The sequence below is a fragment of the Haemaphysalis longicornis genome, unplaced genomic scaffold, assembly GCF_048455015.1.
Source record: "Haemaphysalis longicornis isolate Haplotype H1 unplaced genomic scaffold, Haemaphysalis longicornis Haplotype H1 scaffold_13, whole genome shotgun sequence".
NCBI lineage: Eukaryota > Metazoa > Arthropoda > Arachnida > Ixodida > Ixodidae > Haemaphysalis > Haemaphysalis longicornis.
In genome coordinates, this window is record NW_027526233.1 from 86,474,112 (window position 1) to 86,490,432 (window position 16,321).

Consider the following 16,321-nt stretch of genomic DNA (forward strand, 5'->3'; position numbering starts at 1 on the left):
CTTCACGGAATCGGCCAGGCGGCAGCGAAAGGCGTCCAACACGAGCACAGACGGGAACCCCCAACAGTGCTCCAGGCCGCCGACACAACACAGACCTTATCCAGTCAAGCACCAGTTGCTTTCTCGACCCGCGAATGCTGCCTTCGGTGACGCCGAACTGCCGTCCTGCGGCGCAATTCCTGATGGTCTCGGCACATAAAATAAGTTTTCTTTTAATTGCAGCCGAATACTGCCTTCGTGCACCCGACATCGTGCTTGAGGTGAACGTGCCGATCCTTCGCGTGGTCAAAACAATCAAAATGGCGCCGGCTGAGAGAAACAGCAGACAGCTAACACCACCGCAAGATGGCGCACCCTCCGCTGAAACCGAAAGTGCCAATTTTCGGCTGAAAACTTTGGGATCCACATATAGTACGAGGTACAAATTTTAGATAGTAAAATTGGGGAAAAAACCTCGTATTATACGCGGGTTTTTACGGTAGTACTGGCTTAGCTCTGCTATGCCCGGATCTACGAAGCGTGAGCTAAGGTTCAGCAATTCAGTCCAATCCAGTCCAATCTAGTTTAATCCACTCCAGTCCTGTCCAGTCACTGCTCCTCGCGCATGCTCAGCACGGCTCTTCACGAGCCACGCGAAACGGCTATCAAGCGGCTCCGGTGCAGCGTCATACTTGGCTACTGCGCAATTGAGGCGCACACCTGGGCACGCGCCGGCGCCTGTGCGTCTGCCGCGACTATGACGCAACACAATCCAACACAATCCACTTTAATCCAATCCAAATCCAATCCAATTCAAGCCAATCCAAGCCAAGCCAATCCAATACAATGGCCCTCGCGCTTGCGCAGAACGGCCCTTCACGGCACACGCGAAACTGCTCAACCTCGGCCAGTGTAGCTTAAGCTACGAAATGACAGCTCCATGCCCAACTACCGTAATTACCCGATTCTAACGCGCCCCCGATTCTAACGCGCACCCGATTTTCCAAGCAAAAAACCGAAAAAACTTGCACCTCCGATTGTAACGTGCAAGGAACTTTGTGAGCAAGAAAAACGAATGCGAGAGAAACGGGCGATTTATTTCCCGAAGTAATCTCACTCATCTCACACCTCGTCGCTCTCCGAGAGCTCCTTGTCGCCTTCTGCTGACCTCAACATCTCGTCATCGGTGCCGTCAAGCGCGTTCGCGATACCACACTTCTGAACGAACGTTCAGCCATGTTCGATGGGATCGTGGCCCACGCCTCGCACGCCCATCCCGCGAGCTTCACCAGAGGCGCACGCTTCAGCCAACCACTCGTGAATGCGTGGGAGCCGCTCGTATAAGCCGTGGAAGCGGCGCACCTTCGTTGCCGCTGCTGCCATTGCTGTTATCAAGCGCGCAAGTGGAATAATTTGGCGATTTGTGTGAACGCCGATAGAAAAGCCTAGGCGCCTAGATCCGGAAAATTGTTGCTAAAAGCTTTGGCGCCATCTTGAGATGGCGATGGCGATGGGTGGAACAAAATTTCAGCTGTTTCGCCAGTTTTGGTTTCGTATCCGATTCTAACGCGCATGCGATTTTTCGGCCTATTTTCCGGAAAAAAGGTGCGCGTTAGAATCGGGTAATTACGGTACTTGCTCAAAAGATTTTTCCCTCTTCCCCGGTCTTGGCGTTCTTCGACCGCTCGAATTCCGTCACTACGGCAATGTAGCGGCTCTTAAATGTGTTGAGAGCATAAAGCAAAGAGGATACACAAGAAAGGAGACAGGACGAGAATCATGAACCAACTGGCCCCCCAACAATTTTTGTTAGATTAGATGTAGCGGCTACTGGCCGGCTTTTTTTTTTCACTTCCAGCAATGAACGCATTCAATAGCCGCTTTAAAAACAAAACCACCAAAGCGAAGCAGAAACGGAACACGTATCTGCTGCGACGAGCGAATCGCGCAGTGCCGATCCGTGCTGGCGATAATTATAGCTCTTGCAAGACCGGTACGTCTGCATGGCCACCAGTGATGGCGAAACGGCCAAACATCCCGTCACGCAAGTTCCTCAAGGCGGCGTCTTGAGCCCGACGCTTTTTAGCATGTGTCTCATACGCCTCCCAACAGTCCTGCCCCAAGGTGTCAACATTTCACTTTACGCAGACGACATCTGTATCTGGGCTTCAGGCAGGAACCGTCGAAACATTCGCGCCACACTCCAGAAGGCAATTCTGAAGATGAGAAAATATCTCAGATGCTGTGGTCTCATATTTTCCCCTGAGAAGTGTGCTGCGATAGCATTCACGCGGCGCGATGCTTCACGTTATACGCTCACCTTAGAGGGTACTCCAATACCCTATGTCAAGTCCTACAAGTTTCTCGGTGTCACGTTTGACCGCTCAATGTCAAGGGCCCCACATATTCGGCGACTGAAGGAGCGGCTTCTGTGCTTTGTGCGCATTCTGCGTATGCTCGGTGGGAGTTCGTGGGGCTACCATGTATCCTCACTCTTTTGCCTATATAAAGCCCTTTTTGTCGGCCTCTTGCGTTACAGCCTGCCGGCCCCACATCAGCTATCGCCTACAAGACTAAAGGTAATAGACGCAGTGCTGGCAAAAGCTATGCGCACCTGCCTGGGTCTACCTAAATGCACACCGACGGTTGGAACTCATTGCGAAGCTCGGTGCTTTTCCGCCACAGTGCTACAACGTTAAGAGGTGCTTCGAACGTCTTTGCGCCATCTGACTCGGTGTCATACGCATCCTTTGGCAGGCCTCTCCACACAGTATGCAAGACACTTGCTTCCGGCGAATTTTCAACAGCCTCAAAAGTCGATAGTAGCCCCGTGGGTACTGGCGCCATGGAAAATTTTCACGACGATACCCGGAATTAGCAAAAAGTCTGCCATGCCTGCGGCCGTGCTCACGTTCTTCACACTCGAGTATATTTCAAGCACTTACAAAGGCTACACACATGTTTATGCGGACGGCTGGGTTCGCCCGGGCTCATCCGCCATCGGCGTGTGGATCCTATCAGCCCGGTGCACTATCGAAAGAAAACTTAGCCATGAAACAACCTCGACTAATGCCGATCTAGCAGCTGTGAGGGCTGCACTTCATTACATCAGCGGACATCATGCCCAGCAATGGGTAATATTCCTCGACTCGCGCAGTGCCTTAGAAGCGCTCCGAAAGCTTCACAACAACCGCAGTCAGCTTGTGTGTGAAATTGCCGAAATTCACACATTGGCAGTGCGCGAAGGCCATGAAATCATTTTTCAGTGGGCACCTGGTCACTCGGACATACAAGGCAATATTAGATCCGACGCAGCCGCCAGCGCAAGCCACTTGCTGAGCAACACGACCCAGCTTCCTTTCTCCCGAGAGGACAGCAACGCCCTTATCCTCGCTAGTTGATGGGCTGCACAAAGGTCGGAGTGGCAGGACATTGACGCTATTGACCCGCACTGTGACTTCCGTTCTCCCCGCGGCCCCAACAAGCGGTGTGAAGGAGTTCTGCACCGACTGCGCCTGAATGTGGCGTTTACTCGGAGTTTTAAGTTTAAGATTGGTTGGGAAGATTCCCCCCTGTGCCGGACTTGCGGTGTGCGCGAGTCTGTAAATCACTTGCTGTGCGTCTGCCGTCGATACGCTGCTGCGCGAAAAACTGCATCGAGCTCCCTCTCTCGTGTGCGTTATGGAGGCAGTCTCGAACTTTTTCATTTTCTTGGGCCCTGGGCCAATAGTGCTGACAGTATACCTTGGGTACAAAAGTTCTGCTCCAGTTCCTACGAGAGACTGAACTGGACAAATCTCTCTAGATCAGAGACAGAGCAAGTGTGTCACGATATCTTCTCTTTCGCACTGTGGCTTTCATCTGTTTATTTTTCTTGGGTCGGTGTTGTTACTTTTTTTCCCGTCGTTTACTTTTCATTTAGTTTCAGCGTTTCGATTAACGATTTTCTTTTCAATTGTATTTTTATGTCCGGACTCTGTTGGCAGCATTCTCTTGTTTTTCTTGTCCTTCTTTTTTTCTTTTTTTTAAGGCTTCATGTTTGTCTTCTTCCTGCTGTAACCCTGATGTCTGATATGCACCACTCATCAACATAGTCACCCCCCATCTGGTGTAGCAAGCCTTGTCCCTAGCAGGGCTGACCTCACCAGTTCACATTAAAGAGCATTCTCTCTCTCTCTCTCTCTCTTGGCAGTGCTTCCAAATGTGAAGGAAAGAGTGAAAGCGCTTGTCGGAAGTGTTGCCGAGTCCCCTTAAGATCCATACCAAAGGAGGAGAATCGGCATACCCAATGAGGCCATGGCCCCTGTTGAAAGCCGTTTCTCGAACCACATGCTGCGAAGGGCAAGCAGCCCAATTTGTGAGCGGCACACCTGTTCTCCGTCCTCTCAGTCGCCTGCCCGTGATGACTTCCTGTGACCTTTCGTCCTCCTGTCTTTCCTTTCTCCTATTGCGTGTTCCTTACCCTCTTTTATTTTCTCATTCCCCCAGAGATATGTGTTAGCATAAGACACGGCGCGTGACGTTATAATAAATGCATTTTCCCACTACCACCACCGATCATTTAGAACGTTCAGTAGAGGTGATTGTATAGTATTCTGAGATGTTTATGATAGTGGCTAGTATCTCGACTGATTAATTATATGCTTTGCATCCCGCAAAGAAGTCTCGGCGGGATCACTTCCAATTAATTTCGATCACTTTGCAATACCGATCCAACTGAATCTACATCGCATTAGCGGTTGCCTGAGGCCTTTTACTTCCGTTTGTATCGCCCCGGACTACGCCGCCACTCTGCCCACACTGTGATGTTCGAGAAACCCTCCAGCACCTGCTCTTTTAATGGGCCCTCTTTAGTGCACAAAGAGTGTCCCTTGCACTGTCTTGGGAACTGCCGCTTTCTGTGGACATTCCACTTAGGTCCGTGGGAATGTCACAAACGTGCTTTACGGGCTACAAAAGCCCTTATCGCGTACTTGCAACACACAGGCCTAGTCCAGTCTGTGTAAATAACTTAACGCATCTGTGCGCTTTAACTTCTTCAGCGGCATCCCCATCATCTATCTCGTGTCATCATCCACTGTAGCAAGTTAGGCCTGTTAGCCCGGCTAACAACGCCAGACTTTATTAAAAATTGCTCTCTCTCTCTCTCTCTCTATCTCTCTCTCTCTCTCTCTCTCTCTCTCTCTCTCTCTCTCTCTCTCTCTCTCTCTCTCTCTCTCTCTCTCTCTCTCTCTCCCCTGTGCAGCGCTGACCTGGTTCCGGTGTTCTCATTCGGTGAGAACGACCTGTTCCACCAGGTGAAAAACCCTCCGGGATCCAGGCTGCGCTCGCTGCAGGAGAAACTCAAGAGTCTCACCGGGGTCGCCCCGGCCATCTTCTACGGTCGGGGAATCCTGCAGTACACCTGGGGCTACATGCCCTTCCGAGAAAGAATCGTCACCATCGGTATGTCCGCAAATTCTGTGGAATATAGTTCCGTATGTACCGATACCCGACTGGCCACTTGCGCATCCATTGCAGTAGAGCGGCTTAGTTCCGCCGACGGCCCGCCTCTGTCTCGCCATGTGCGCGCATTCGTTCCGGTGGGGTGCGGCCCTTCTCGCCGTGCCCTCACGCGCAAGCGCACGCGGGTCCCGGTACGTACGGTACATACGCCGCGTACGGAACACACGTATGCTAAAGCTCTCTAATGCTTTGTTTTAATCCGTGCAGAGCGCCCGCAAAAAGTGGTTGATAAAAATTGGCTAGTAGCTTTTGTAAACAATGGTCAAGGAGTCGAGGAAAACTACACTCGAGATGTGGTTTTCCCAACTATTCACCTTTTTTTAGACGCAAGGTTGCCGAGTAAGGTACTCGCAAGCAAGCGAGGAATTTCGTTGGTACTGAAAGCCTGCGACTTGGTTTGGGCACCCCATCCGACCAACGTCCCGTAGAATAAATCCGCCGTGGGGCTTAGGATAGTTCAGCTGTGCTCGCAGTGCGCATGGTACGACAGTGCTCGGAAGTGCAGGCACTCATTCTTAACTTGAGGCGTACTTAATTTCCTTGCTAACCAGTTCGTGTCTACATGTGAGTGGTTGCTGGGAACGAGCTGGAGAAGGTACTTGTGGGCGTCAGACTATTTTCTGGGGTAATAATTACCGCACTTTATTATTCAATCAATGACAAATACGTTGACCTGTCTGGTGGTGAACGATGACTTTCCAATCTGCGAACGACCTAGAAGACTGAAAAAACAAAGGTTTTCCTGGCCTGGATTTGGACCATACACCTCTTGCTTATATCACAAGCCCGCTGATTCTCTGCCCAGCTATCATAAAACATTTTCACCTAATGTCAGTGGCAGGTGCGGGCACTATGGGGGGTAGCAGATACCTACCACATTGTCTGGGCTTGTCAGTGCAATCCAGTTCTAACCCCCGACCCTAACCGTATACCCGAGAGTACTGCCAGGTGGCCTTACGACCTTCGGGCCCACAAGGCCTTTATCTAGAAAGCCAGGTTGGTGGCTCCGCCCAGTGGGGTCCCGGAATAAGAACTCCACCTAGTATTTGTACAGCCCCATTATTGGGCTCGCACCTCTCATTAATGTAGTAAGCACTTTTCACTAGCACCACCGCCGTAACGGTAGCACGCCGAGAGTTGGAGCTGATGGCTACGCATCTCGCGTTGCTGTCGGCGCCGCTGCTTTTAGAACGCACTGCACGCTGGGGAAAGCGCGTAATTTGAAATCGCCACGAATAAGCGAGTGTAGCGCTGCTCTACAACGTCGTTGCTACACGACGTCTGCGTGTCGCGCCTTGCTGCCGTAGCGGGGTTGCTATATGACAAACTGCACATTTCAGGATGAACGCGTAATTTGCTCAGAGGGAATTGGATTTGTTTGCAGTAGCAGGTAGTGGTATGACGCCATGGAGGAACCGGGAGTCCCTAACAATTTAAATGCCGACTGCACTGAGATCGCCGCAGAGAACGGCTGCTATAGGGAAAAACACCCACCAGGCGGCGCTGGCACGTTGTTGACAGAGGTTATTTTCTTATTTTTCGTCGCTGCTTCAATTTTTGTAAAAGTGTATAAGCAATATATCTATAATTAACTTTTAACGTTACTTATCATCTCACCGCTCGTGGTTTTAGGTTAATTATTCCGATTTTCGGACTTCTGTTCACGAGATTACTCACTCAGAGAGCTGGCCCCGGTAAAGTGTGTTTGGGGACCACACTCAGCCTAAAGTGCGTTCCTTGTAAAGTGTCATTCGCGTTTTCCGTTTAGCTGCTCCCGAATGACATTTTAGCCGAGTGCATTCTGTGTAAGTGCACTTAAATAGGCACGTTTGACAGGGGTATTAGTCCGTAGTTTGTCAAGTGTCTTTGTCATCTTCATACCGCAACTCATACAGTGTTCCACACCACAACGCATACCAGTGGTGCGTCCACCAACGCTGTCACGTTAGGCCTAACGCTTCGCTTCGAGGCCTGACTTTAGCGGGTGCCCGCAGCCTGATCTGCATTCTGCAACGACATCACTTGGTAAGACGTCAGTCTCCGGGTTATGGCTGCCCATGATTTTAACACGAAAGTTTTATGCCGGGATACACCAAGATTTATTTCACTGACGTCATATCTGTCACGGAAATGACGCCAGCACACCTTTGCCGAAGCGACCCGCCAGCAGGACGTCGCTCGCCAAGCACACCCACAAGACAGCCGCTGACCTGCAAATCATGCTCAGCTGCAGATTTCGCTGCACATTCAACTTTCGTGTGTTACCGATTCCTGTGGCAAAGGAATCAACCACAGTTTTTTTGTTCTGCTCGAGCGCCAAGACTGATACAGGGCAACATGCCCACAAAAAAAGACATAACCACGCAGGTGTATTGGCCAACATTTATTTCTTTCTAGTGGTGTGAGTCTCAGAGCACACACCCACAACCGCCCACACCTGTCATACGGGTGTCACACCTGTCATACCTGTCACTTGCCATATTTTTTTTTAAATCATACCTGCCATCAGCATAAACCTGCACGAAGGTACTGGCCAACGCCTTCATTGGCATTTTCAGTTTCAAGCGAGTCCGAAAAAACTCACACGTTGTGAGAACGATGGAACCTGTGCCCACTGATGCTGGAACCAAAGAACTGTGCCGCCGGCTGTGCGGCGTGGTGTAAACATCAGTGATGACGATACAAGACACACGTCTGGTTACCGTGGGAGAAGCACGACATGGCCTGGTTTCCTATGAAAGCAGGTGCAGTGCTCTTCCAACAGCTTGGTCAAGATGGTTTGTTTATGAACACGACAAAAAAGAATTCCGCCTTAACCCCCGCCGGGAGTGAAGGCTGTGGCGGAACTCTTTTCCCAGACCCTGCAAAGGGCCTGTGGCCACTTGACATCCGGAGAATTAGTTCAAGCCCTTCCCAAACAAACTCTATTAGAACTGAGGGCTTCCTCGCCTGGCTGTAAAGGGCCTGTACCTATAGTTGAAATCCGGACGGTTCCTGGAGTTCCAGGCCCTTTCAACCAAGCCCTACTCGAAGCGAGGGAGTCCTTGTCGGGTGAGAAGAGTTCTGTACCCACCTTGTAATCCGAAGAGTTTCCGGAGTGCAGGATTGGTCCTGTAAAGACTCATTTACACTTGTGAAACGAGCTTTCTAGCTGCACCTCTACACTATATAAAGGGTAATTGTACTTTTATAGGTTCGTATGTTGTTATGGCGGGGCTCTTTTTTTTCAAAGAAAAAGGCCTGGGTGCCTCACTTAGCAACGTTGCTGTTCGTTACGGAGAATGGTCGCCGTCGTAAAGAGTAAGCAAAAGACATTTCGGATCGCATGGGTATCGAGCCCGGGTCGCCAAAGTCCGCGCCGGGTCCTTTACCACCGCACTATCTCGGCGCGTTTCCAGCGGCGGAACAAGTGTTAAAGGGACCCTGCAACACTTTTTTCAACTTTGTTTGAAACCTTAAATGCTTGCAGAACGTAGTCACCCAACACACCCAGTGCTTAAATTAGGGAGTCGCAAAGTATCTCACCCAAAAATTACTGCTCTATGCCCATCAGATAACTTGGAAACTCGCTCTAAAGATTTTACTCTCTTTCCCGGTTTTGGCGTTCTTCGACCGCTCGCATTAGGTCATTGAGGCCGTGTAGCGGCTGTTTGCCGGTTTTCCTCGAGCTGCAGCAATGAACGATTTTGGATAGCAACGTTAAAAATAAAGCCACAAAAACAAAGCAGAAACGGGATCTGGTGCGACGAGCAAATCACGCAGTGCCGCTCTGTGGTGACGACAACTACAGCTTTGGCAGTGCTTCCAGACGCGAAGGAAAGAGTGAAAGTGTTTATAAAAAGTGTTGCAGGGTCCCTTTAAGGCGCGCTTATATTCCAACGTTTCCTGCGGACTGGGACGCGGTTGCTGCGGGCGGCGGATGGCACGCGGCTAGGCAGCGCCAGCGATAATTTGCACCCCTGCACGCTCCAGCTCCGCCGGTGCAGCGTAGCTGTGCGTAGCCAGATGGTAGTCAGGGCTCCCTTCGGGTGGCGCATGCGCAGAAGGTTTCGCGACTGGTGCGCCGACTCTCATAAGATCCACGAAATGGTCGAGCCTCCGCTCTAGCCCGGCCGTGGGCGAGCAAGCGGACGCGCGTGCTCCCAGTCCGGGCGGGCTGGCGAGTTGCAGTCTGGGATACGGGGCCAACGTGTTCGCCGTGCTCGGCGGAAAATAGAGACACGTTCTATATCAACGCCCGTGGCGCCGAATTGCGCCTATTATAGCTCAGCTGAACGCGCCGGCGGATATATGACGTCAGAGTATAGAGGGCCCTCCATTCGCCGAAGTAATAGCGTGGCCGTGTCGGGCGCGCGCCGACGCTACGTCGGGGTATAAACGCAACTTTAGTCTAGCGGGTGCTGCTTGACTGGTGAACGCGACGGCACGTGTGCACAACAGGTGAAGGCTAGCCACAGAAAACTGTGATTGTGGGGAAGCTGTGTATGCGGGAATTGTGTCGCCTGCAGTCGACGTCAAATCGCGACAAAAGACGAGAAACGAAAGGCGAAGAAGCAGAAAAGACAACGAGAAAGTCATGCTTTCGCTTTTAAATCGCGTAAGCACGCATACCTAAGTGCCAGAAGGAGTTTTGGTGTGTTTCTTTTTTTGTTGTTTTTTGCTCATCCTTGCATGTTCTCTACCCGCTTCTTCCCTCAGGTCTGCCTCCCCCGCGCACCCTTCTAAATAAAACCCTACATGCGCCACTTAGGATAGAAGTAAGACAGGGAGAAGGAAAGTGCCAGTTTTCGACTGTTTCGCCGCTGAGGAAATAACTCTAGCTCGCACCTCGCGCTGTGCATGCTTCTTGCCTGTTTGTGAAACACTTTTAGAGCCATGAAACCAACACCGATCAATTTAATGCCCTAGCACCCTACCCTGTTCCGAGTAAGAGACTTGGTGTTCTTCTCAGCCCAGGCTGCTGGTTTTCGACTGCTCACCCCCCCCCCCCTCCCCCTGCCCCATAATCGGTGCTGTTCTAAGGCGGGGTGAAAGAAGTAAACCAGTGCGAGTTGCTCGCATGTCATTGTTCCAGTGGCCTTTGAAGTGCTCGCTATGAATAAAACGTTTAGTTTTGTTCTTTATCTACATTCGCAGTGGGCAAGCCTATCCGCGTGGACCAGAAGGAGAACCCTACCCAGGAAGACGTGGATGTGCTGCACGACAAATATGTCACCTCGTTGATGCAGTTATTTGAAGACTACAAGTCGAAATATGACTCCAAAGACCGAACGCTCAGGATAGCCTGAAGGGAACACTGGTTGCATTTTACTACTGTATAGTCCACCATCATTTTTTCACCATAACGGTGGAGCTACAACAACCTCTCCCACTAACCGCTGCTGTTGATCACTCTCATGCCACCATGACGAATGTCTCCTCACGCGAATAAACTGCACTACTCGTTTTCATTTGGGTAAACTAGTATTTCTCTCTGTCTGCATCGTCTTGAGATCGATTTGTAATTTTACAAGATTTCTCTTTTCAGAAAATAAACGTGCATTTCATTCATCCACTCTCGTAACTTTGCAAAGGAGTAATTACTAGAGACCGGATTTTAGGCAAATGCCTATTTTTTTCCTTGCGTTCCTATCGCCCCATTTCGATACATGAGCACGAATTGGAGGTCAAGGATGACTTTTATGGTGGTTTTATAGTGCCTATAAATGCCTATTTTGGGTGTTGGTGCCTAAACTCCGATAAATGCCTATAAATGCCTTTTTTCTCAAATTAGCGCCTAAATCAGCACTACGTAGCGTCAAGTTTCGCTTTCGAGTGCAATTTGATACCTTTATTCATTTTACCTGGAAATATTTACTGTTCTGAATTCTATGGGTTTGAACCTGGTCCTCTTTTTAGCACTCTCCCCCTCCCCCTCCCTTTGCGCCGGTGCAACCGGAGCGGCGGCTTCTGCATGCTTTACGGGTGGCTTTCCCGCAGGACTTGGCGGTGGATGCACAACTCTACTCCCCAGGGGAGCTATGATACCGTCAGGGGCAAAGAAAGTGATGGGGAAAAATTACGCCCACCTCCCCTCGCGGGAACCCTGGTGTGATGCAACGCATCTGGGTGGTTCCATTGGTGTTTCCGTTGGGTTGATTCTCTAGAGGAACCGTCGCCACAAGCAATTGTCGAGTATTGCGAGAGAGTGCAACGGAGCACGGACGACCGTCGACTGAGACCGCGTTCGCTATAGGAGACAGGAGAGGAGGAGAGTGAAGGAGAGGCGCACCTGTGCCGACGCCGCCGCCGAGAGGAGAGGAGGAGAGTGGAGGAGAGACGCACCTGTGCCGACGCCGCCGCCGCCGCCGTTGTTAGGCGAGAGCGTTCGCTATCGGAGAGAGGAGAGTGGACGAGAGACGGACACCGCCGCCGGACAGACGCAGGAGTGACATAGCCCAGAGCAAGAGATGCGTTGCACCTAAAAACACTGTGACGTACACGCCCTTATCTTGTTTGTAATTTACTAGTTGAAAAATTCACCACCAGGGGAGAAATTGGCTCTAGGCGATTGGACCCGACCAATAGGAGGCACCCTTCCCTTCTGGTCCGGTCTTCCAACGTGAACGGTCTGGCTTTCTCCGCTGCCCTTTTCAGCCATGCCGAAACGGAAGACGCCCAGAAGTGCGTAGATCCGACAGTGGACACTTAACTCACCATGCCACAGAATAGACGGAGAGACCGTGTTCTGCCAACCGTGCGGAAAAAATGTGAGCCGACGAATTTTTACGTGGCGTGACTGTTTCATGTGTTATTCGAAACCACGGCCCCTCGATCAAGTGCGCTTGATCCAGGGGCCGTGGTCGAACTCGAAACTATGCAAAGGTGTCCATTGCGCCCCCTTGGTTGGCGCCTGGGCGTCATGGCCGCGATTCGCTGTTATTGCTTTTTGTTTATACTGCCCGTTCTTCTGAGAAAAGAAAGGAGGCACCTGTGTATTTTGAATACGGCAGACAGCGTTCCTTTCGGTGCCTGCATTTTTCAAACGTTGGTTATTTTGATTGCTAGCGTTGTTTATAAGTTCTAAACTTTCAATACCATTGAGACTATTGAAATGAAATATTTTAGATACCTTGAGAAGGAGATTCACATTTTTATGTACCGTCCCTGTGTGCTGCGGTAAGTGAAAATCCAGAAATTTCTTAATCAAACGAGCGATTGTCTCGGTTGGTACACAAGGATGATTTTTCAAAACTAGCGCTGATGAACGGAGCGTGTTTTTAAGATATGCACTGGACATCCGTTAAATCGAAGTCCACCTCGTAGCTACTCGGTTAATTACATGCAGACGCTAGCTAGAATTACCGAAGTACGCCACGCTAAGTTAACACGCAATTGAATCTGGTATCTTACTCCCCCGCCGTGTCACCGTGAAATTTAGGGTATTGATGGTGCGCGCCAAGTCAGTTGAACAGAACGTCAATGGAATCTCACCTTCTTGTTTTTCAAGTACGTTTTGGTGGTACGACACGCGTAGCAGCACGGCGCTCAAGTGCAGTTATACCATCAAATAGGACGCAGCAGGGGTGTTCGAGCGCTTCTCTGCGGAAGATAGAATGTTTATTGATGCTTATCGTATTTATTTGTCTTCTGTTAGCATGTCAAGACGCTTAGTATGCTAGCATGTTTATCTGCGCTGTGATGTTGAATATATGAGAACGAAATGCGGTCACTGACCAAGTCAAGGTGAAAAACACAGAGACGTTTCGGAACCCGTACGGGTTCCTTGATCACACTAAGCAGGCAAGAGCCGTAAGTCGCTTCTTATTCTAAAATGTGACGTAATGAACGGGTGTAGCTTGCCGGCAGATTGCTATTGATAGTGTCCTTGGTCTTTTGAATGAACACGGATTCCAAAAGTAATCTCGTGGCTGGGTTCTTTTCCTTTGCTAATATAGCGGCGTTATCCCAGTCGATGGAATGACCGTGATCATCGGCATGCTCGGCCAGGGCATTCGACGCTTTCTTGTTGCTGCCCACGTCCCTTTGGTGTTCCTTTAATCTCCTTCTGAAGTTGCCAGTTTCGCCGATGTAACTGCAGCTACAGTCTGCGCATGGTATCTTGTAGACAACACCGGGGTATCTCTTGCTGTCCAAGCGATCTTTCACGTTCACGAGCTGATTCCTCAGTTTGTTGGACGGCATGTGGGCAACGCGAAGGTCATACGTTGAAAAGATACGGCTTAAAGCTTCGCTCACCCCAGGAACGTATGGGATGCCGGCGCGTCTTCGATATGACTTGCCCTGGGATGGCCTGGTATTGAGAACACGGTCTTCGGCATTCTAATAAATTTCTCCGGGTACCCGTTCGTCAGTAATTCTTGATGTATGGTTTCAAGTTCTTTCCGCCTTTCGTCGTCACTTGAGCAAATACGTGTTGCCCGCGTCACAAGAGAAGAAACGACGGATTGCTTGTGACAGGCTGGGTGGAACGAATTAAAATTCAGGTAATGTCCGGTATGCGTCGCCTTCCTGTGCACAGCAAACGAAAGACTAGTTCCGGTACGCCTCAGCTGGACATCGAGGAAAGGAAGGCTGCTGTCACACTCATATTCTGCAGTGAACTGTATGGAGGCTTCTATCGAGTTAAGAAGAAGCAGGAGCCGTGGGGCATTGATGATGCAGAAGCAGTCGTCCACGTAGCGGACGAATATCTTGGGCTTGGGATCAAAACCAGCGAGGGCCTTCTGTTCAATGACTTCCATGACCAAATTTGCCGTAGTAAGGGATATGGAAGCTCCCATGGCAGTTCCGTGGATCTGCTGGTAAACCTGCTCGCGGTAGGTGAAGTATGTGTTGCTTAAACAAAATTCCAGCAACTAACAAACGTGTTCAACCTCCAAAGGTGTGCGTTCTGCGAGCGTTTCGTCCGCCAGCAGGACCTCCTTGCATGTCGCTACGGCCAAGTCGACAGGAACCGAAGTGAAGAGCGACTTGACGTCGAAGGACACCAATACGTCGTCTTTATCCAGGGAAATGTCGCGGACTTTCTCCACGAAAGCTGAAGAATTGGTAATGTGAGTTGCTGTCTTTCCGGCGAGCGGAGCCAACACTTGGTGTAGGTAACACGAAAGTCGGTGCAGCGGCGACCTTGTGAAGTCGATGATGGTCCGTAGCGGAACGCCTGGCTTATGTACCTTCGGTAAACCGTAAATTGCAGGTGCAGACCCATTGGCACACAGGAGGCGATAGTAAAGGTGCTTCTGCTGCGGCGGTACGAACTGAAAAATCTTTGAGAGCAGCTTCTGCAGTTTCGCTTGAAGGCTTGTCGTGGGATCTTTCTTCATTGCTGCGTAAGTATCCCCGTCCGAGAGCAAATCCATCATCTTCTGGTCGTACTCACTTCTGTTGAGTATCACAACGGCGTTTCCCTTGTTCGCCGGAAGCATGGCAATGGAGGCATTATTCCGGAGGCCCTTGATGGCTTCTTTCTCAGACGGTGAGGACCTGGATTGAGGGCCTCGCGTCCTCCACTTCGATAAAACACCGATTGCGCGGGTGCGAGCCTCGTCTCCTACTTCGTGAGGAAGCTGTGTGATGGCTCGCTCCACGGCACAAACCACTCTCGTCGGGTTCGGGGAGTCGCCTGAACTGAAGTTTAATCCTTTGCGTAGAATGGCAACTTCAGATGCAGTAGGTTTGTACGAAGACAAGTTGAGAACGGCGGCTTGAGTTTGGGTGGGGTCCTGCGGCCTGAGTGAGCCCAGTTTCCTTTCCTGCGACTTTCTGCAGTTCCGTTCCTTTAGCGTTGCCATGAAGTTGGCGTGAAGCTGCACGTCCGGGAAGTCCTCAACAATGATGTGTTCCAGCTGGCGCCTTGCGAAGAACGTTCTTGTTTCCAAATTCTTGATTGTCTGCCGGCATTCTTGGACGCGTGCCGACACCAACTTTTTCTCGGCTTGTCGAATTATCTTGTGGCCCCACGCTGACGCTACCGGTGCCTTCAAGCGTAGACTTCTCGGCACAAGGCCTTCCACTTTGCACGTTTTGTTGAAGGACAGATGGCACTTGAAGGCAGCCATTCTTGACGTAAGAGACACGAACTGGCGAATCTTCGTTACGGCGTCTTGCCCGTAGTCAGTTCTGTATGATATGTAGTCAAGAGTTCGACGAAAGTTCGTCTGTTCATGGTATCATGATGAGAACGAAATGCGGTCACTGACCAAGTCAAGGTGAAAAACACAGAGACGTTTCGGAACCCGTACGGTTTCCTTGATCACACTAAGCAGGCAAGAGCCGTAAGTCGCTTCTTATTCTAAAATGTGACGTAATGAACGGGTGTAGCTTGCCGGCAGATGTTGAATATACGCTTCGTATTTAAGAAATTCTGACGCATTTGCGCAGATTCCTTGCGAGAAGAAGTACCACCTGGCTCAGCATGAGAAGACGGCAGGTCACTTGGCAAACCTTAAGCGGGACAAGCCCTCAACATCCAAACAGTCTTTTTTGACAACAGCCTTCAAGGACGACAGGACGAACGCTTTCAACGTTGATTTGTTCGAGGCCCTGGTGGCCGCAAACATCCCTTGGACCAAAATTGAAAATCCCGTGCTGAAACAATTTCTACAGAAATACTGCAATCACAACGTGCCGTCTGAGTCTACTTTGAGGAAGAACTACCTTCGGTCTTTGTATGAACAGACATTAGCAACAATCAGAGAAGAGCTTGGTGACTCCTGCATTTGGATTTCCGTAGACGAAACAACAGACGTCAAAGGGCGCTTTGTCGCTCAATTTCTTGCTGGGAAGCTTGCGGCGCACGAGAAGACAAGGGCTTTCCTCGTGTGTTCGAAACCTT

General features: G+C 50.4%; 1 protein-coding gene across 2 annotated transcripts in view; it reads left to right on the forward strand.

The window, feature by feature from the left end:
• The window catches only part of LOC144164131 (2-acylglycerol O-acyltransferase 2-A-like), a 31,813-nt gene extending 20,938 nt beyond the window's left edge, over positions 1–10,875 (forward strand). Inside the window, exons 5-6 of one of the 2 annotated variants that reach the window (XM_077694671.1) lie at positions 5,225–5,424; positions 10,621–10,874. In XM_077694671.1, coding sequence (XP_077550797.1) covers positions 5,225–5,424; positions 10,621–10,772 — 352 coding nt within the window. In that variant the 3' untranslated portion in view covers positions 10,773–10,874. Of the gene's footprint in view, positions 1–5,224; positions 5,425–10,620 lie in introns of both variants that reach the window. The other variant, XM_077694672.1, reaches the window with a different exon arrangement.
• Positions 10,876–16,321: the final 5,446 nt, after the last annotated feature.